A 21,865-nucleotide genomic window follows, 5' to 3' on the forward strand; every position below is an offset into this window, starting at 1 on the left:
AAAAGACTTTTATTATAATTCACAAAAATCATACTGAAAATCATAATTTTTATAATAATCATAATAATAATAATTGTAATAATATTTAAAAACTGGCGTTTTTTGCAGCCTCTCTGAGCATAGCTTGTTTCTCTTATTTTCCCACATTCCTGACTGGAGAGGGACGCTCTTTTATAGAGAATCGGGTCGTTTTTTTGCGTCTAGAAATTTCACGTGGTACCACATTTGCAGCAGAAATCAATCAGGCTGTGGTAGTCTTATAGACTTGAAGCTTGAGGTCTACCATTGCCAAGGCAAGGGATCGATTAAATGATCTGGCGACTGCAAAGTGATTGCATTACCACTATGCTAAGAGCCAATTTTCAACTATGCTAATTGCCTGTATGATAATTGCCATTAAAACCTGAAACAGCGCTGGTTATCCATGCGAATTCAACCCGGGATGTCAGATTAACTTACTGGGAGAAATCGAATGTTCGTTCGGGGTTGTCGGTGACGTCGTACTCCTCCCCGACGACAGAGATGTTGAAGTGTTCGCCTGTTCTGGAGGCAGTCACAGTAACCGCATCAATTTGGTCAATATTTACAGCAAATGTTGCCGTGAAGTTATCCGTGTACATTGATACATTCAGCCAAATGGTATCTCCTGTTAGCAACAGCCAGCCAAACATTAATTTATTAGTTTTAATTTATTAGCTTTTACTAGTGATGACAGTTTATCCTTGTATTTTATTCGCTCATAAATGTTTCTCACTTTAAAATATACTGAGACCCAGGGGTGCGTTTAAGGGGGCAGCAGACGCACGTTCCCCTCAAGGATTCCAACCCGTCGTCAAAACCTTCCAAAAATGCCCAAGAAATGGTTTTTCCATCATAGCATTTTTGAATCACAAACCTGGCTGCGGTGCTGATATTTTTGTACAAACAAGGCCTTTATTATGTTTTTAAAAGTACTCGGGTTCTCCGTTTGGTCGACCAAAAAGAGGCCAATAAAGTTTTCAAAATTTTTGTGAAAATCTGCCCCTATTTCCTCGAGAATATTCTAGATCCACCCCTGCCGGCTCCTATAGAGATCAACGGCATAACTGCTTAATTCAATTAGCATAAAAGGATTAGCTTTTTTGCGTGAAGAGAGAGGGGGGTTCGAACCAGGGGCGGGTTTAGCGGACGGGGGCGAATGCTTTTTTTTCAGGAATTCTATCCCATGCCGACCCAAAAGGTCCTTCTTTGGTACTTTTTCAGAAATCCATCTGTGGCTGACCGACTCTTAAACTTTTAAAGGCGTCTTAGGCACCAATATATGCAAATTTTAAGAGGGAGCGTGCGCCAAAAACGCGATTCTGTTTGCCCAAATTTTCCAAAAAGTACTCAAAAACGGCTTTTTTGGTCTGTTTATCAATAAGTTACGGTCTGCTGGTGTTCTAAAGCGCTCGGAAACTCAATTTGGTCGACCTAAAAAAGATCGACAAATTTTTCAGAACTTTTTTGAAAATCCCCCCCCCCCCCCTCCAAGAAAATCCCAGATCCGCCTCTAGTTCGAACTCCTAAGCTGGGATGACCAAACGCACAGGCCAACCTACTTTTTTTCTGCCTTGTTCTGCGTAAAGTAAGTTAATTTCCTTCTCTTTACTTCTCCCCCTATTCAAAGAGGTAGAAAAAATCCATACATGCTTAATCATTCATTTAGCCTTTTATTGAGGTGGTTTTTCTGTACAAAAATACGACAATTGGGGAAAGGGGTGGTTAGGTATACCATAATATAGTTGGGGTTAAAGAGATCCTTAAATTTTGACGATATTTGCCTGGTATGTCGTAGGGACTGTAGGGTGTGAGTCGGAGGTGGTGCACGTCTCCGGGAGTGAAATCGGGAATGTGCAGTACCTGCTGTTGCATGGTGACCGGAACAACTACATCAGTTAACTTCCCATCTAATTCACTAATCTTCACCTCCTAAAGACAAAATAAAGGATTCAGAAAGCGTATCATAACTCAAAGAGAACTGCTCGTATGAAGTCGAAACCCTGATTGTTCTGACTGCCGTTCAAATTTAATGAGGGGTAATGTCGCAACACAAAAGTAACACCAAACCATGATGTGGCGAACAAAGGATTTTATCAAGTAAAAAAACAGCTAGTCGGAAATCTGGCTAAGTAGGCGGGCGGATCTAGGATTTTCTCGAGGGGAGGGGGCGGATTTTTAAAAAAATTGGAAAAATAGGCCAATTGAAAAAAATAGACCAAAAATGTTTTTAGGCACTTTTTGGGAAAACTTTGACCAAAAACAAACATATTTTTTTGGCGCGCACTCTCCCCTCAAAGATTTTCTATATGGCTCCGAAGGCGTCTTTAGACAAGTTTCAGGGTCCGTTGCCAAAAATGGATATTTCAAAATAGTCCAAAGGGGGACTCTTTGGGTCGGCAGTGGGTAGAATCCCTGAGTGGGGCGTCCCCTCCTAAATCCGCCCCTCAGTAAGTTCAATTTTTGTAATTATCTGCGAGATTGAAGCGTAATCTAAATAACTGTCACTCGCGATCTTATAGGGTCGTTAGAAAGTTTGAAGAGCAAAATAAAAGCGCATAAGATCGTTAAAAATATGAGACTCAATTGCAATACTTGCAATATTTGAAGGACAGATCAAGGATTCCCCAATGGGACAGGTGGGCTCAAATTTTCTTTGTCAATTTTTCGGCCCTTAAAGGTCAATCAAATGCGTTTTCTGCGTTCTCCTCATGGGTATGAAAATACCCAATTCAAAATACCCAATTTTTGTCTAATTTTTCAAATCAACTCAGAACCCCCCCCCCCCAACCCCCTTCCCGCTCCTGAACATAAACATTATGAAGATTAGATTCAAGTTTAAGCTAATACTTTTGTGTATCCAAAGGCGAAAGAGCATTCGAGGTCTACAGAGAAATCCGCCCAATTGAGCACTGCTTCAGAAACGATAGAGATTGTGGGGGGTTTTGTGAAGCCCTCGAGAGTGAAATTTTTCACTAGGGGGATTAGCCCTTTGCTGTATGCTTGCACAGTTATGTCGTATTTCTCGCCCGGCATCAGGTCCGTGAACACTGTTTGCACAGTTGAAGAGCTGAAAACAAACTCGTCTTTGATTACTCATGGTTTTTGAGCGTTGAGAAGAAACGAGATATCAAGTATTTTCGGTTACAATCCCAACCCCCCCGCCCCTAAAAGATTAAAAGTAGAAATCAAATTTTTGTAGCAAATTTGGATCATTATAAGTAAAAAATTCTGGCTAAAGCTAAGAGCTAAGAAAATTAATATGGCGCAGACCAAAACGAAGCAATTTCATCTAATTTAGCCGCAAAAAAATCCTTTTATCTCTTTTTTTTCCTTTTTTCAAATAAAGGATTGTTCAAATGTTGGTCAATTATTAGTCCAAAAGATTTTTCAATAATAGGATTTTTCAATTATTAGTCCAAATGCGTTTTTTGCAGATTTCCAAACCACTCCAAGGCTCTAGATAATAACCTTGTGTTTCGTTGTAAGAATTTCTGTCCATTTTTGTCTAATTTAGGGGGGAGGGATAACCGAAAAGGTCCGAAGTATCTGACGAAAGATGAGGTCGGACAGGGGCGGATCTAAGAATTTCTAGAGGGGGGCGGATTTTCAAAAAATTTTCGAAAGTTTGACGACTTTTTTATAGATCGAATAAATTTATTTTCTGAGCTCTCCAAAAGCACTAAAAAGACGCTGTTTTGGCCAAATTTTCTGCGCCGCAAGAACATTTTTGAAAAAGCATGTCAGCTAAAATATCGATTCCATAAAAAGTACCAAAGAGGGGACCCTTTGGATCGGCAGGGGGTCGAATCCCTGTGGAGGAACGCCTGCCCCCCGTAAAGTCACACCGGGAGTCGGAGCTATCTGATACAATAAATGCCGTATCGACCGTGATTATCGATGCTTATTTTAGAACGTCATTATTCAATATTGAATATATAAAAAACTAAGGAAAAAAGGTAGAGCTTTGGGATAAAAAAAAAGACAAAAATGTTTCATTGTAAATCAACACAGCTCAATGTTCAAACTAAAATGGTCCTTAAATTGATAAAATGAAAATTTCATCCAAAAATAAAAATTAAAAAAAAATGGAAAAACTAGCTGCTTGAATTCAATTTGAAATGATTTGGTACCGGATTGATTCTCTGCCCACAATTGGTCTCAATGCATCAACACTTGATAACATAGCAATGGTCAAAAAACTTTAAAAAGCCGGCATAAAAACACCGAAACACCGCGTACAAATATTCAACATCGATTAGTCAGATTTAGTATGATTTGTAAACCAAAAACTAACGTGTACGCTTTTTCTTCGCTGTAAGTTGTTCCAGAGTTCTCGCCAATGTAGGAAAAGACAAGTATGCTTCCAGTTCCTGGCTCAAACGAAGTTGTGCAAGTGACCTGAGTTTGTTCCCAATCGCTGCTGACTTCAAGAACAGCACCCTGGTCGGCAGTATACGTAGGCTGGTTGAGGTCTAAGACATCGCTAAAAAGCCCCCTGGATTCGCTTTGGAAATAGAAGGTGTAATCTTCTCCAGCTGTAAGGCCGAGGAAGTTCTGATAGTGAGCACTTTCTGGCGTGGCTTCGCATTTGGAGTCAGACCCACAGCTTTCTCCAACCGGCACAGACCAGAAAATGAAGTTCTAACAACACGAAAGTTGTTAGCCGATACTTGTTGATTTTTTTGCCAAAACGAGCCGATATATGTTGATTTGTGAGCCAATACAAGCCAAAACACCCGGGTTGACCAAAACTTCTAATCATACAATTTCAATATACAAAAAAAATCCTTACCATACGATTCCATACGTACAAAAATTTGTGGGAAATCTTTATGATAAATATTTTTCCATATAGGAAAAATGTATGACAAGTATTTTTTCCATAAACCAAACAATTTGATATTTTTTCTAAGTTTAATTTCTGAAATTTTTCGCGTTGTGTTAGTACTCGAACGCAAGTAAAAAAAAGACCTCGGTTTACTAAAAGCTGCAGTAACCAAAGTTGGATGATCTTGCATTTATAATGCTTAGGAAAAAGCCAGAATTGTCTTATTGAGCTGTCTTACACAAATGATACAAAGAAAACAAAAAACTTTAAATTTTGACAAAAAATTTTTAACGATTATATTTTTTATTTCGAACTTTTCAATTATCAGACATTGATTAAGGAATACATAAACATACCATTCAAAAAAAACTGTTTTTAGCATTTTTGAAAAAAAGATAAAGCGGAAAGGAAAAAAACAATATTAGTTTACCCAGAAGTCCGTTATGCACACAAAAAATAAAGTTTGCACATAGAAAACTTTATTGGAAAAAATTTGCTTGAGAAAAAAAATTCAATTTGTGATTGAAAAAAAATAACAAAGAAGTTTTTGGGGTAATTTCAAATTTACTTCTAGTGGTCACCATCAAAAAAAATCTAATCATACAATTTCCATATAAAAAATTGTAAAATTAAATTTTTTGTCGAAAAGTTGTTCTTCTTTTTTAGTACGTTACATCAACTTTTGTGCCAGAACAAAAAAAGCTCTCTGGAAAATCAATGACACGATTTTAGCAAAACGTATAAAATTTGTATGAGCAGCTTTTTCCATATACCTAATTTATGATACTGTATGGCTGGCATTTTTGGTCTATGGGATTCAACTCGGGCACGACGATTTGTAAGCCAATACAAGCCAATAAAAATGGATTTATAAGCCAAGACAAGCCAATACATGTTGATTTGGAAGCCAATACAAGCAATACATTTTGATTTGTACGCCAAAACAAGCTAATACATGTTGATTTGTGAGCTAATGCAAGCCAATACATGTTGATTTGTGAGCCAAAACAAGCCAACACATGTTGATTTGTAAGATAATAAAAGCCAAAACATTTTGATTTGTAAGCCAATTGAAGCCAAAAAATACATGCTAGTTTGTAAGCCAATACAAGCCAAAACATGTTGATTTGTAAGTCAAAACAAGCCAGTACTTGTTGATTTGTAAGCCATTACATGCCATTACATGTGATTTATGAGCCATTACAAGCCATTACATGTTGATTTGTAAGCCAATACATGCTGATTTATAAGCCATTACAAGCCAATACATGTTGATTTGTAAGACAATACAAGCCAATACTTGTTGATTTATAAGCCATAACAAGCCAATACATGTTGATTTGTGAGCCAATACAAGCCAATACATTTTGATTTGTAAACCAATTGAAGCCAGAAAATACAAGTTAGTTTGTAAGCCAATACAGTCCAAAACATGTTGATTTGTAAGTCAATACAAGCCAATACTTGTTGATTTATAAGCCATTACAAGCCAATAGGTCTAATTGCCCCTCTCTTGAGTTTATATCTGTTTACGGCTGAAATTGGATTTAATTTTTTTTTTTGAAAATATCATGTTCAACTCTTGTTTAGAAATGGCATATCTCAATGGATCAACTTGGTAATCTATTCGAATAACTTTCCAGGTTCACTTCAAAATTCTATACAAAAAAAATCTCTTATGGTATTTATTTTATCATGAATTAACTCAGTGATTGTATTCATCCTGTGCTGATAAATAATAATCTAATAAGCTTTCTGATTTTAATTTCCAGTTGGTTTTGTCAGTGTTTGCATAAACTGAAACTCCATATTGGATGAATGGTTTCACATAATTTTTATACAAAATTATTTATCGCTGTCTTGTTAAAAGTTTTCTCAATTCAAAAAACACTCCAGAAAACTTCAAAACTTTGTTTTCTCACCAGATCAAAATGCTGATGAAAATTCAAATTGCTGTCGAGATGAACGGAAGATGTTCGAAACACTCTACATCTTCTATTTGGATGTTCAAAAAACTGACAGGTATTTTTTTCTGCTTTTTGCGTCCGACAGAGGCCCATAATTTTTTTTTTGACATTTGGTGTCAATTTGTCCTTTTTTAACCAATAATTTACTTCAAACAAAAACGACTCGTGGGCGAGAACAATATAATCTTTTTTGTTTGTGGACTTCATTATAGTGTCATCTGCATACAAAAGTTACCCGTGAGCATTTGAAAATAAATAATGTATCGTATGATACAAAAACTGGCCAAGAATAGATCCCTAAGATACTCCAAAAGGTAACAATTTAAGTTCGGCCTTAAACAATTTTTTTTTTGAAATACTGCTACCGAGTGTCAAGGTAAGATTCCAAAAAAACTAAGACAGGTCCCCTGAATACCATAGGTTTGACTTTTATTAGCAAATTAGAGTGATCAACTATGTCACAAGCCTTTGTGCTCTTTTTGACTTAAAAGCAAACTGAATATTTCTGATCATACAAAAAGTGTTTACATAAAAAATTGGGATCGTCTGAAAATTAAACGCTCAAAATTTTTTCCAAGAACTTGAAGAAGCAAAATTGGTTCTTTTCGTGAAAATTGCTGCAGTTTTTGCAGCTCTGAAACAATTTGGGTTGGCTGCTGAGTTTAGGCAGTCGTTGAAATTTTCTGTAATGACCTGTTAGTATTTTTTAATGTTTGAAAAGAACATTAATAATATCATAGCAATCTCTGTTTTATTTATTTTTTAAACTTTTGATGACTTTGATGACTCATACTAAATTTTCTCAAAATTATCAATTGCTGCTGACGGATTAAATTTTTTCAATTTAGGTTGGTTTGCTTCGTGCAATTTTGGCGCCAATATTTGGGAAATAACCGTTAAAATGCTCAGCGTCCTCGCAAGATAGATTAAGTAACTGGAAAATTTTCATTTAAACTCTGTTTTCAAAACGAAAAAGTGTTGAGAAATTTTTTCGTTCTAGACTAAGGCTCGAGCATCAAATGAATTTGATAACATTTTTACGGGCAATTAGGTTTTAAACAATGTTGTTCTGGGAACGTTAACTGTTCCGGCTATCCATTACTCTAACACTGAAAAATTCTTGTGGTAACAGTTTGTTTGCTGCTGCATTTTTCATTTCATTGTCAATCGTGGGATGCCTTTCTGTTTGTTCCGGTAATCACTTTGGAAAAAAAATTAAGTGCTTCCATAGGAAGCAAAAATATATTTTCAAAAATTGAGTAGAAGTTTGCGGGTCCTCATTTTTTCAAACTGCATTCAATTGCCAATAATTTCTTGCAAAAAAATTAATTTTTCACGTTTTTTCCCTTTTTTTTAACTTGCCCCATTTTTAGCAGTATTTTTTTCAGTTGAAACTTTTGTTTTGAGAAATTTTAAGACAAATTGAACAATAAAATGATCAAATACTGAAATTTAGATAATTTTTGTTGAGAAACCGAATGTCCAAAAAACCGAATTTTTGGGAATTTGTTAAACAAAAGTTTTGCTTTCTAGCATGCCATTTCTTATCATAATGTACCCAGTTTTTTTTTATTTGATACTGAAAAGTATTAAACTTGGATATCACCACAAGTTATGTGTTCAGTTTCAAGCGCTAGCGATAATAGACTCAAATAGTTTTGTAGACTTTTCAAGGTATCGTTGTTTAGCGAATTTGGTGGAAAGTATAAGCAGTTTTATTCAATTTTTTGGTTTATTTGAGTTTTTTTGAGAACTGAAAAAATTTGAATAAAATCTTATCTTCGACCCCGGTGTTGACATAGATGCCAATACCTCCTCCTCGTTTAGTTCTAGCGCAATTATAGAGAGGAGAATTTTTATCCTCGAATCAAGACGATAGCAGTATCACAGTTTTTTGAACCAGGTTTCAGTTGAACAGATGACACGTGGACATATGATACGTGGACAAACAATTGCTCTAATTCTAATTCTAGTTCTTTACAGTTTCAGAGCAAAGATTTGATATTTTCAAAAACGCTGTAAAAGTCTCAAAATATGTTTCTCAGTTTGCATTAGAATAGCCCTTCAGATGCTTTATAATTTAACTCAAAATACTTTATTTTTTTTGCCACTGTTTAACACGCGGCACACATTTTCCGTTCAAAATTCAGTCACTGAGACGGTTAGTTGTTTGCAGAAAATTCCTCCTTGATGTCGTCATGACGAGAGTCGACGTGGAACAGTTTTTCCGTTCAACAGCATCAATCTTTTGCAATTAATTAACTGCGTCAATTCGCATAAGCTCTGTTTTGCCCGACGCTTTTCATCGTGGACAGAAGGAAAGTATGAGTGGTACCTATCAAATCTATATCATTGGTCGTTTTTTTTAATTACTGCATCTTGTTCAGGAAGCCGTTCCGTAATTTGTATGTTACTCCTGTTTAAATTGTTTTTCTGATGTTTCAGACTCCTCATATTCTTGAATATATCGCGTTTTTTGTCAAAGTACACAAATTTGCAAACAAAAATGGGCATATTGTCTCCATAATTTCTCATATACATGTGAAAAGCTTAAGTTTTGCCCAAGAAAATTTTTTAACTTCATACTTGTCTGGAAAAAAAACTTTTTGTCGCATCCGTAACCTCAGTTACTGCCCGTAAACCGAACGGCGGGTTTCATACAACAAAACAACCCTTGCTAGTATAATTTTCTGGTCCTCGCGGCCTGGTATATTTATTTAAAAGCTTAAGTTTGAGATCCTTAGTTCTATACTTTGTTTTTCTTTTTTTTCCGCAATTTAGTCTTCAGTAGACCTCGTATTTTTCTAGAATGTAAGCAGTCTCTGAACTGAACATAAAACGATTTTGATTATTACCGAGTAAGGTGAAATGCACTTCATGATTTGACGCAGCTAACAGGTTAAACACTCTCATAACAATCCAAGTTTTAGTAAAAATTATATTATTGGAGTGTCCAAATGGGTCGTAGCCATAATCGCATGGATACACATACCCTATTTCATATTGATATCAACGAACACGAGAGACACAGACCAACAGCACCAAACGCACCACCAACCCCAGTGCTGAAAGAACAACTGCAGACTAAACAAACGAAGAAAAAAAAACTAGACTGGTTGGGCATCAAGAGTAGACTGTCAGATGGTAATACGAGAAAATTCAAGCGAATAGCTAGAGTGAAGTGCATGGAGCCATCACTTCGGATGAAGCAGACGCAAAACCAAGGCCACGAAAAATCATCAGCTGTTTCATTCCAAACTAAGCGAGAACATATTGGTTAAGTAAACAAATGTCCGTGGAAGCACACAAACTTTATAAAACAGAATACAAGACAATTGAAATATGAAACAACAAAATCCAAACAAAGTACAGCCCAAAAACTGACTAAAACATGTTTCAATTACGGAAACCCCTTCAATCAGAGCCAATTTCAAGGCGATAGACAATTTCACTTTCCCGGCGATAGACAATTGCTGATCAAAATGCGCAAAAAGAAATCATTTAAACAAAATTTGCCTCCTAATAAGCGTAAATCATTTGAATGAATAAAGCGATAAAGCAAAAGAAACGCAAAATGACCAGTACGAGACTAATGGAGACGCAGCACTTTTTCCTGCTCTGAGTTGTTTCAGAACTTTCGGAAACGTAGGGAAAGACAACCATGCTTTCAGTTCCCGGCTTAAATGAACTTGAGCACCTATCATCACTTCGATGGCAGTCGGTCTTCGCTTCAAAAACCGCTCAAAACCGTTCAAATCTTGCGCGGTTTTTGAGCGGTTTTTTTTAGATAAACCGTTCAAAAACCGCTCAAACCGCTCATTTTGAAGCAAGATTTTGAGCGTAATTGTCTAAAAAAACCGCTCAAACCGCTCAAATCTTGCTTCAAATTAGGTGAAAAATCTCGACTCGGGTGTATACGTGGACTGGTTAACCTCTACACCATCACCGAAAAGCCTTCTAGTTTTGCTTTGGAAATAAAAAGTGTGATAATCTTTTCCAGATGTTAGGCCGTGGAAAAAGTGGTATTACGCTTTTTGAGACAACTTTTCGCATTTGGACTTAATTCCACAGCTCTTTTCAACCGATTGAGACTAGCATAAAAAAATTTCAAATGTTGAACAAACTAATTTTCTAGCGTCTGTTTTTCACTGTTTCCATCATTTCGAGTCTTATATGAATCAAGTTAACAATGGCCACCCACAAGTAAATATCGTTCACCTCTGCCTTCGATTGAGATTAAATTTGCTAAGAGTGCATTAAAATTGCGAATTTTTGATTGCCTAAAATTTCCGAATTAGAACCAATCAAACATCCCTCCAAACTGCTTTAGGTGATATTTTTTTGGCTTTAATTTTGTTGTTTGAGTCTTGGCTGATCATCAGTTATTATCAGAATTGTGGCTAAATGTGTGATGTTCCTTTGTAAAGTGAGAGGGACGAGTTTGTTTTTAGTTGTTAGTTTGCTACCCGAGCAAGATTTTGTTCATTAAGTACAGCAATAAAGTAATTATTAATACTCAAAATTAAACAGAGGAAACGTGGAAGAAAGCCTTAATAGCTCTTTTAATTTTGTATTCAAACTGTAAGAATGAGTTATACTACTGTTTTCGAAAAAAAGTCTGGCTCAAGGTTTCATCAATATTTTTCAGTTTTAAAGGTTTAATAGTAGTTGCAAGTTCAACTACTATTAAATTTTTAAAGTTAAACAAACTTGATGAAAAAGTGTGCCAGATTTTTTTTCAAAAACAATAGTGAAACGGTTGCCAATATATACTAACTATAAGATGGAGCGCGCGCCAAAAAAACGCGATTTTTTTGTCAAAATTTGTGACAACGCGCGTCAACGGCTTTTTTGACTGTTTTTCAAAAATTTGCCTGCCGCGCAGACAATTTTGCCAAAATAGGGGCAAAACAGTGCTTTGGGAGAGCTCGAAAAATCAATTTGATCGACCTAAAAAAAAAAAGGTCGTCATAATTTTCGATTTTTTTTTGAAAATCCGCCCCCCCCCTCGAGAAAATCCTAGATCCACCCCAGGTGAAACGCATGCTTACAGTTTGAAAAAAAGTTTTTGGGTAGTTGAAAAATTAGCTCAAAAAAATCAGACCAGTTATGTTAATTAGTTGCTTCGTTTTCTTCGTTTTTCCTGTTGTAATTAACTGAAGTTTCTAGTCCTTGCTTTATTTGACCGAGTTTTGTTGTCAAAAGAGTAAAAACGTCAAAATCAATTTGTTTTCTGAAAAAGAGGGACACTTTAATAAACAAAACTTTTTTTTTTCATTAAAGCTCATGACTTAATTCGATTTTTTAATATTTAATTTCTAAAACTTGATCCTGTTGTCAACCAGCCCGAATTATTTTGCGATATGGGGTTCAAAATAACATGAATGCTACAAGATAAGTCATTGAGACTATGTCCTCGCACAAAGTACATCCTCGACTATTTGTACTGAGAGATCTCCCTGCCTAAATGAAGTTGAGCAATAGTCGTCAATAGACCTCATAATTTTTGGCAGAACGTAAATTCTTTTCTATGGAGAGATGTGAAGAACTTAGGAAGATATTATATAAGAAAAACACCTCATGGCACGACGCACAAAGGATAAAAAAAATCCACACAAAACTCCCCAAATTTGCAAAAACACAATAATTGGTTGTCCTAGAACTACATAGCCGTAATTGCTTCAAAATCAACAAACTTCAGAAACAGTTAACAACGCACCAGCAAACACAAAACTGATAGAAACAAAAATTAAGACTAAACAAATGCAAAGAAAAGATAAAGGGTAAATCCGAATCTTGAGTTGAGGGAAAACAAAAACATTCAAGCGAACAGCAAGTGTGTACTGTGGAGACATCATGTAGGACACATGGAGACATCCCGTAGTGGAGACATCCCGTAGGACTCATGGAGACATCCTGTAGTGGAGACATCCCGTAGTGCAGACATCCCGTAGTGGAGACATCCCGTAGTGGAGACATCCCGTAGGACTCATGGAGACATCCAGTAGTGGATACATCCCGTAGTGGAGACATTCCGTAGTGGAGACATCCCGTAGGACTCATGGAGACATCCAGTAGTGGATACATCCCGTAGTGGAGACATCCCGTAGTGGAGACATCCCGTAGCACACCTGTGGCGGAGACATCCCGTAGTGGATACATCCCGTAGTGGAGACATCCCGTAGTGGAGACATCCCATAGTGGAGACATCCCGTAGGACTCATGGAGACATCCAGTAGTGGATACATCCCGTAGTGGAGACATCCCGTAGTGGAGACATCCCGTAGTGGAGACATCCAGTAGTGGAGACATCCCGTAGTCGAGACATCCCATAGTACTCATGGAGACATCCTGTGGTGGAGACATCCCGTAGTGCAGACATCCCGTAGTGGAGACATCCCGTAGTGGAGACATCCCGTAGGACTCATGGAGACATCCAGTAGTGGATACATCCCGTAGTGGAGACATTCCGTAGTGGAGACATCCCGTAGGACTCATGGAGACATCCAGTAGTGGATACATCCCGTAGTGGAGACATCCCGTAGTGGAGACATCCCGTAGCACACCTGTGGCGGAGACATCCCGTAGTGGATACATCCCGTAGTGGAGACATCCCGTAGTGGAGACATCCCATAGTGGAGACATCCCATAGTGGAGACATCCCATAGTGGAGACATCCCGTAGTGGAGACATCTCATAGTGGAGACATCCCATAGTGGAGACATCCCATAGTGGAGACATCCCGTAGTGGAGACATCCCGTAGTGGAGACATCCCGTAGTGGAGACATCCCGTAGTGGAGACATCTGTAGTGGAGACATCCCGTAGTGGAGACATCCAGTAGTGGAGACATCCCGTAGTGGAGACATCCCATAGTACTCATGGAGACATCCTGTGGTGGAGACATCTCGTAGTGGAGACATCCCGCGGTGGAGACATCCGGTAGTGGAGTTATCCCGTAGTGGAGACATCCCGTAGGACTCATGGAGACACCCTGTGGTGGAGACATCCCGTAGTGGAGACATCCCGTGATGGAGACATCCCGTGGTGGAGACATCCCGTAATAGAGACATCCCGTAATAGAGACATCCCGTAGGACTCATGGAGACATCCTGTGGTGGAGACATCTCGTAGTGGAGACATCCCGTAGTGGAGACATCCCGTAGGACTCATGGAGACATCCTGTGGTGGAGACATCCCGTAGTGGAGACATCCCGTAGGACTCATGGAGACATCCTGTGGTGGAGACATCCCGTAGTGGATACATCCCGTAGTGGAGACATCTCGTAGTGGAGACATCCCGTAGGACTCATGGAGACATCCTGTGGTGGAGACATCCCGTAGTGGAGACATCCCGTAGGACTCATGGAGACATCCTGTGGTGGAGACATCCCGTAGTGGATACATCCCGTAGTGGAGACATCTCGTAGTGGAGACATCCCGTAGGACTCATGGAGACACCCTGTGGTGGAGATATCCCGTAGTGGTTACATCCCGTTGTGGAGACATCCCGTAGTGGAGACATCCCGTAGGACTCATGGAGACATCCTGTGGTGGAGACATCCCGTAGTGGAGACATCCCGTAGGACTCATGGAGACATCCTGTGGTGGAGACATCCCGTAGTGGAGACATCTCGTAGTGGAGACATCCCGTAGGACTCATGGAGACATCCTGTGGTGGAGACATCCCGTAGTGGAGACATCCCGTAGGACTCATGGAGACATCCTGTGGTGGAGACATCCCGTAGTGGAGACATCCCGCAGGACTCATGGAGACATCCTGTGGTGGAGACATCCCGTAGTGGAGACATCCCGTAGGACTCATGGAGACATCCTGTGGTGGAGACATCTCGTAGTGGAGACATCCCGTAGGACTCATGGAGACATCCTGTGGTGGAGACATCCCGTAGTGGATACATCCCGTAGTCGAGACATCCCGTAGTGGAGACATCCCGTAGGACTCATGGAGACATCCTGTGGTGGAGACATCCCGTAGTGGAGACATCCCGTAAGACTCATGGAGACATCCTGTGGTGGAGACATCCCGTAGTGGAGACATCCCGTAGGACTCATGGAGACATCCTGTGGTGGAGACATCCCGTAGTGGAGACATCCCGTAGGACTCATGGAGACATCCTGTGGTGGAGACATCCCGTAGTGGATACATCCCGTAGTGGAGACATCTCGTAGTGGAGACATCGCGTAATGGAGACATCCCGTAGTGGAGACATCCCGTAGTGGAGACATCCCGTCGTGGACACATCCCACACAAGGACAGAACAGATCAAAAGCAAAGAACAATATTCATTGAAGTCTGGGTCAAAAAATTTTGATGAAACGCCGGTTTCAATAAAAAATCCAACCAATAACGTTCAAATGATATTAACTAGAGACCTCTGGAAAAATGGAATTTTCATAGTAGAAAAATCATAGCAATCGCAAGATCATTTTCATCTGCCGAGTCTCGAAGAAGAACGAATATTTCGAACAATTCAACTCGGAGATAGTGAAGCTAGACAGAGACGAAAAATGAACCAGAAATATGTTTACAGCACACATAGCAAATCAGAAAACTTCTAAAGCGCAAGTCCCAAAAATGGGGGCAACAAAAAAAACTGCTAGTTATTAAACCGCGGAGAAAAGATAGCAAACAGAATAAAACGATAAAAAATTAAAGTCAAGGCCATGCAAGCATATCAGTGATTCTAATCTAAGTAAAACAAGAACAAATTGGTTTGCTGAGCCATAAAAGCAACAGTCCAGGTTTTGCTCAAAAAGTGCAGAAAAAAAAGTGCAGAAAAAAGGGGAGAAATTTCTAAATTGTTTGCCGTTTAGCAGGTGTAAAATTTGTGAATGAAGAATTTGTGGAGGCAGAAAAGACACAAACTGACCAACCAGAAAAGAATGCAGACCCGGTAGCGTTCGCAGACTATATATCTGCAGACTACGGGGAAACAATGAAAAAAGACAAATTCACAGTTATGGCCATACAAAGAACGTTAGAAAAACGATAGACTACGCAGAAGACGACCTACACTACCATATTGTGAAACTCAAAACTACATGAGAACCAATCATAGCAAAAGCCGATGAACTTCCCTGACGAACGAATAAATTGGTAAATGCCATCTGATAACAACAGTGTCTACATCACACCACTGTAGGGACTAAACTAAAACTACGTTTCAAATCAAGTGGCAAAGTCGAAAGATAAATTGAGCACCTCAACCCTGGCAGACTCGATGGCATAGAGTGGTCTTACCACTGGAGGTCAACCAAGCTTATTGGCATTCAAGACTAGACAACCTAACATAATTACTTGAATTTAACTTAGCTAAAACACTTTATAAATCCTGTCGGATAACACTCAGCAATAGGAAAGAATTGGAGCGCCATAGGTTGAGAAAACCTTTCAAATCGCTCAAATTTTGCTTCAAAAAAGTGCCTTTCCAGACTTTGCGCGTCCGTCGCGACTCAAATCGCGTTTTTTGCGACTCAAAAACCTCTGCGCAACTGCATTCGTGTTAACTTAAGTCGTGCACCTCGACTCGGTTATGAAAGAATAGGAACTCACATCGGCACATCCTGTTAGCAGCCAATTCACCGTAATCGAATGATCTGCTTTGATCCTCTCCGAGATCTCTTCAGATGGCTTTGCAGGAACAGTAGACGCCAGAACTGAAGTATTCGTCTGGCTCGTTTCCCCGTTGAACCAGGTGCTGAAATATTTTCAACCAATTCAACCACCGTATGTGGAATCCAGCTCATGATTGTTTAAAAAAATTAAATCTGTGGAATCCAAATCAGTATAAAAAATTTGGCGTAATATTATATTGCAATGCCAAAGTTTTGTTCTGATTTGGATTCAACAGACTTTGTCTCTCTCTATACTGTAGAAACAAACAGGATTCCAAATACGATCGTTGACTTGGAATTGAAGGACCCTGTTTATAAGCATGAACTGAAGAAGACCAAAATCATTCACTTTTTTAGTCTTTATTCGTTTTAGGTTCTGTTTGCCATTTCAGTTTTATACAGCCATGTCAGCCATAATCTTGCCAACGTATTCCACGAACTTTGAGCGCTAAAAGTACCAAACGCGCTTATATTGAAACAAAAATGTCGTATTAGAGCAAAATCGTGTTTTTTTAATTTAAGAGCTGAAAATTTGAAATAAAATAGATGAAAAAGTGAGTTAGAAATGTCTTTTAAAGTGAATAACATAATATGATTTCGGGAATATTCTCTATAAAAAGAAAATGTAGATTTAATGTGTCTATATATATTTTTATTTCGTCTGAATTTTTTGAGTTTCGAGCTCACATTTCAAACTGTATTTCACTCGTGATATTTTTTTTCGTAAAGTTATGGTGGCTTAAAAAATGTCAGATTGGCTGTTTGGACAACTAACTCGTTCTGTGTTTCGTTATGTTTTGATTGTTTTGCTCTGTTTTGAACAAGTAAATTGGGATGTGTTTCGGCTATTTAAAAAGGTTTAGAAGTTTCATCCTAGACGTTAATAACAACAGTTTTTGGTTCAGATAACGTGTGTTGGAACATTTTCAACAAGAACAGAATCTGAAAAAACAGCATAAGTTTTGTTGTGTATTTTCATCAGTTTTTTTGGTGATGACTATCGGGAAGTCGGAACATCTAGGACTTTACCCTGATGCGAGCAGTCTTGTTTAGTTCAGATGCAACCCATGCTTTTAATTAACAAACTAAAAAGTTCTTGAAATTTTACCAGATTTAGTATGGTATAATTTTTTTGTCAATCTAATTTGCAGCCAAACTACCAACTCAATGGTTGAAAAAACTACATCAAAGTGTTCCACTGATCTAACCAAAAAATGTTTAACGAGGATAAAAATTTCAGATTATATCAAAAACTTAGTGAAAAAAAAATTGTTTGATATAAGAAATGCCAGTGATTTAGCTGGGAACAGTTACTAACTCCATGCAATTTGCAAACTCACAACCGAGTCAGCTGACTCATATTCATGTAATTGAAGAAAACATCAATAATTACTAGTCAGAAAACCCAAGCTAAAAACTGTTTTTGTAAAATCAATAGAAAATATAAAATCAATTTGCCACTGAGAGGCCATCAGTGATCTTGTCAAGGTTGATAAGTAGTATCACATCAACGGCATCGATTGTTTGACGATTGTTTGGTTGATTCACCCGCGTCACGTGCTCTAATTTCTCCTATAACTTTCCTACGAAAGAAATTAGTTCTATGGACAATTATCTATAGTTAATTTTCCATCAAAGAAATTTTTCTGTTTCAACTTCAAACACAGATGAGATTCAACAGCAAAAAATAGTTACGGAGAATCGTTTAGAGAAAAGGCACAATCAATGAAAGAGATTCCACCTAATATCAGTCCATTCAGTACATTCTCAGCGGTGAACACATACCATCTTAGGGCTGGTGGTTGTTGATCACTTCACCATTGTTAATCATATTAACACTTTCCTTTAACTTTTTGACCAATATTGTTTTTTCCATGATGTTTTTGCTGTTTTAGATTCCACGAACATATAACTAGAAAAATGTAGCACTCAAAATTGCTCCAAAAGCTGCAACATTTGTGGAATCCGGAACAAAAGCTGCAAAATTTGCGGAATCCGGAACAAGATCAACTTACTGCACCAAAGCAAATGAGCAGAAATATAGTGGTAACGCTTGATATCTCGTTAAACTCTGATGAGACAAAGCATTATTTATGCTTGTGGTGATTTTCTTTATTCATTCAACTTTCGGTTTTGTTAAACAATTTTAACAAAAATTCTTATACCAACTGACAGATATTTTTTGTCTTGAGCTCAAAATTGTAAAAATTATTTCACCTTTGATTACTTTTCATAAATTACTGGAGCTTAGAAATAGCTAATTTTCCAATTTGGGATAATTGAAGTGAAACAATTTGCATTCTGATAACACGGGTTAACCGTGGATTATTGTGTTCTAAAGTGAATTGAGGCAAGTCATTTGCTCGTATTTTTAGAAAACAAGACACCAAATAGATACCTTTGTTTTTTTTCCATGTTGGGGTATGAATTGAAGACAAGAAAAGAGAAAGAAAACTTTTTTCTTTATTTCGTAGAGTTTTCAAGCAAACAAGCATCCTCGCTTCGCAATCCAAAGAACTCCAGACTGATACTCGTACGCATTGGAAGTTTGAAAAACTCGTCTCAATAAAAAACCTTCCCAAACATATTTACATTTGTATCACTTTCCTCGAAAGTCGGAACAACATTTTTTAAATTAGCCATAAAATGCAATCGGAACAATTAGTGATTCGCCCTGATATACGTGCAGTCTTTTCAGTCACATTACTTGGTTACTAGAAAACTCAAATGCTAGATCGACTATCGTTTTTTAACAATCATAAAGAGTCTAAATTAAGTTAGTAAACTTGGTTAAATAGACAATACTGGCAGCTGTCGGAAAATTATAATAATTAGCAAAAAAATTGGACAGTCAGAATCAGTTAAATTAAGTAAATGACCAATTTCAGCCATATGTATCATGCAAATATTTCAGACAAAATTTGCTCAAAAAAGCATTCAGTCACAAACAGGGGCGGATATAGGATTTTTTGAGGTTGCCGGATTTTCAAAAAAAATTCGAAAATTATTTCGATTTTTTTAGGTCGACCATATTGATTTTCCGAGTTATCTCAAAGCACTATGAAGGCCCTATTTTGGCTAAATTTTCTGCGCCGGAGTCAAAATTTTGAGGAAACATGCTAAAAAAGCCATTATTAGGCACTTTTGGAAAATTTTGATCAGAAAATGTCTCAAAGTACTATGAAGACCCCATTTTGGCCAAACTTTCTGCGCCGGAGTCAAAATTTTGAGGAAACATGCTAAAAAGGGCATTTTTAGGCACTTCTGAAAATTTTGATCAGAAAATGTCTCAAAGTACTATGAAGAACCCATTCTGGCCAAATTTTCTGCGCCGGAGTCAAAATTTTGATGAAACATGCTAAAAAAGTCATTTTTAGGCGCTTCTTAAAATTTTGATCAAAAGAAAGCGCTTTTTCAGCGCGCGCTCTCCCCTCAAAATTTGTATGCATTGGCGCCAAGGGAGCCTATAGAAAATTTGTAGGGTCCGTCACCAGAAATAGATATCTCAAAATATTACAAAATAGTCTCCACGACTTCTGCAAAATCAATTCCAGTTGCAGACAGATTTTTCTTCAATAAAAACTCTTCAATAAAATCTCTTTAAACGCAACCAAGTATGAGCTATGAAACAAATAATTCTATACAATCATTGGTTTGATGATAATTTGGCTGGCCGGGTCAAAATTGCTCACTAATTTTGTTTTTTTTTTCGTGGAGGGAACTGAGCATAACTTGTATTAAAATGAGCTATTTGAGCAAAATTTTTTAGCAAACTGGATCCAACTTTTTTAATAAGGGACAGCAGTTTTAACTAGAGAGAGATCCGCTGAATTTGGCAAGGTTCTCGATAATTCAAATTAAATAAAAAACTGAGAACTTTTCTTTGTTTGTTCTTATACTTCAAGCGTATTAAAAAAAATTATACCATTTGGATTATGAAAACCATAGAATAAAATATTCGATCTGTTGATATCAATTTTAGCAAACAGCTGAAGCGATTAGACATATTAGCCTGGTTCTATATGCGATGTTGGAGCCACCCCTTTGATAACTACTGAAAAATTTCTACTCCCATAATTGAAAACAGTAAATTATTACTTGAGCGTTCTATTTACCACTCGAGTTTTGCTGCATTCTGATTGATCGTATTTAACATTCATGTTTTCTAAGTCTTAAGTTCAGTCTCTTTGTTGTTCACAGAAGGCAATAATATATTTAATAAATTTCCTACAAATCACGAGAGTATTCAACGATTTTTGCAAGAACTAAAATGAGACAGTTTAAGTCGTGAATATCCGTCGGAGAGGGAGCTCGTAATTAGTAACCAAAGGGAAAGGGATTGAGCCCAGTTTTTCTCGTTGTATGTCTACTAAAGTGGTCTCAAATCTCCTTTTTTGACAATACGAGTGCAAGTTTCAACGCTGGTCTTGTTGAAGTACCTAGGTCTGCTTTTATTTACACGAGAGCGCGATATCATCCGAGCAGGTAAAAACTTCTAGCCCCGAACCATTGGCCAGATGCCCCGTTTTGTAAAATTCTCAAGTCTCCAAACGAAGTCGTCTTTTTCGAGTAGATCATCGGGTTGCGTCCATTAAGTCCTTTTGACGTGAGTCAAAGCGTACTCCTCTTTAAATAGGAACCTGCAGAAGCTGTCAAGTCTATCTTTTGCTCGCTTCCATAATTCTACTGGTAGATGATTCATAGAAGACTGCTGCCGGAGCGTAGACAAATGGACGACCCATTAGGAAGTGACTGGGTGTCAGTAGAAGGTCGTCGACAAAGTCACGACTGGCATGTTTTAGCGGACGTGTTTTAGCTTTGCCTGAGTATCGGCTACAATAGTAGTGATTAGATCTCTTGATAGCCGATCAGAATCAGTCTTTAAGAAAAGCACTCGTTTTATTTTTGAAACGAGGAGTCGCTCCCACACGCCGCCGAAAGGAAGTTGACGAAGGATTTGGGCGCTATTAAGCATTAGGGATTTGTAGCTTTTCATTCAGCGTAGTTTCAATGAGGTCAAGTGATTCTAAAAAAATTTGCTTACAGGCGCCGATGAAGTGAGCAGTGTTGTCAAATTAAAAGATTAGGTGTGCCTCTCCTAGCAATAAAGCCACTATCTGTCAGTTTTAGGTAAAGCGCACAGGTAGAGAGGCATCTAATGATGCAAACATCGCTTTTTCAGTTGTATCTTTTGTGGCAATGTATAATGGCCCTATGTAAGCAGTCCGCGTGTTTTCGAACGGGAATGAGTCAGCGGAAGGATCGCCGAAAGGAGTTGGCCGCAAGACGGCCATTAGTGGATGTAACCCTCTGCCTTGGATTCCTTTGCAGAGAAAGCAGTTATGACTTATATTCCTGAGTGTTTTATGGAGCCCAATGATCAGAAAACTTAGTTGCAGGTACTTGGGAACGTA

At 38.0% G+C, this 21,865-nt stretch overlaps 2 protein-coding genes across 2 annotated transcripts in view; one reads left to right on the top strand and one right to left on the bottom strand.

Annotated features, from left to right (window-relative positions):
• The window catches only part of LOC134855191 (uncharacterized), a 623,579-nt gene that overhangs the window by 117,925 nt on the left and 483,789 nt on the right, over positions 1-21,865 (top strand). The window lies entirely within an intron of this gene.
• The window catches only part of LOC134855190 (uncharacterized), a gene marked incomplete at its 3' end in the record, with an annotated part of 44,646 nt that overhangs the window by 6,959 nt on the left and 15,822 nt on the right, over positions 1-21,865 (bottom strand). The window contains 5 exon segments of the mRNA XM_063871633.1: positions 460-646; positions 1,803-1,950; positions 2,869-3,088; positions 4,316-4,662; positions 16,390-16,534. Coding sequence (XP_063727703.1) covers positions 460-646; positions 1,803-1,950; positions 2,869-3,088; positions 4,316-4,662; positions 16,390-16,534 — 1,047 coding nt within the window.

This window comes from Symsagittifera roscoffensis, chromosome 10, assembly GCF_963678635.1.
Source record: "Symsagittifera roscoffensis chromosome 10, txSymRosc1.1, whole genome shotgun sequence".
Classification (NCBI taxonomy): Eukaryota; Metazoa; Xenacoelomorpha; order Acoela; family Convolutidae; genus Symsagittifera; species Symsagittifera roscoffensis.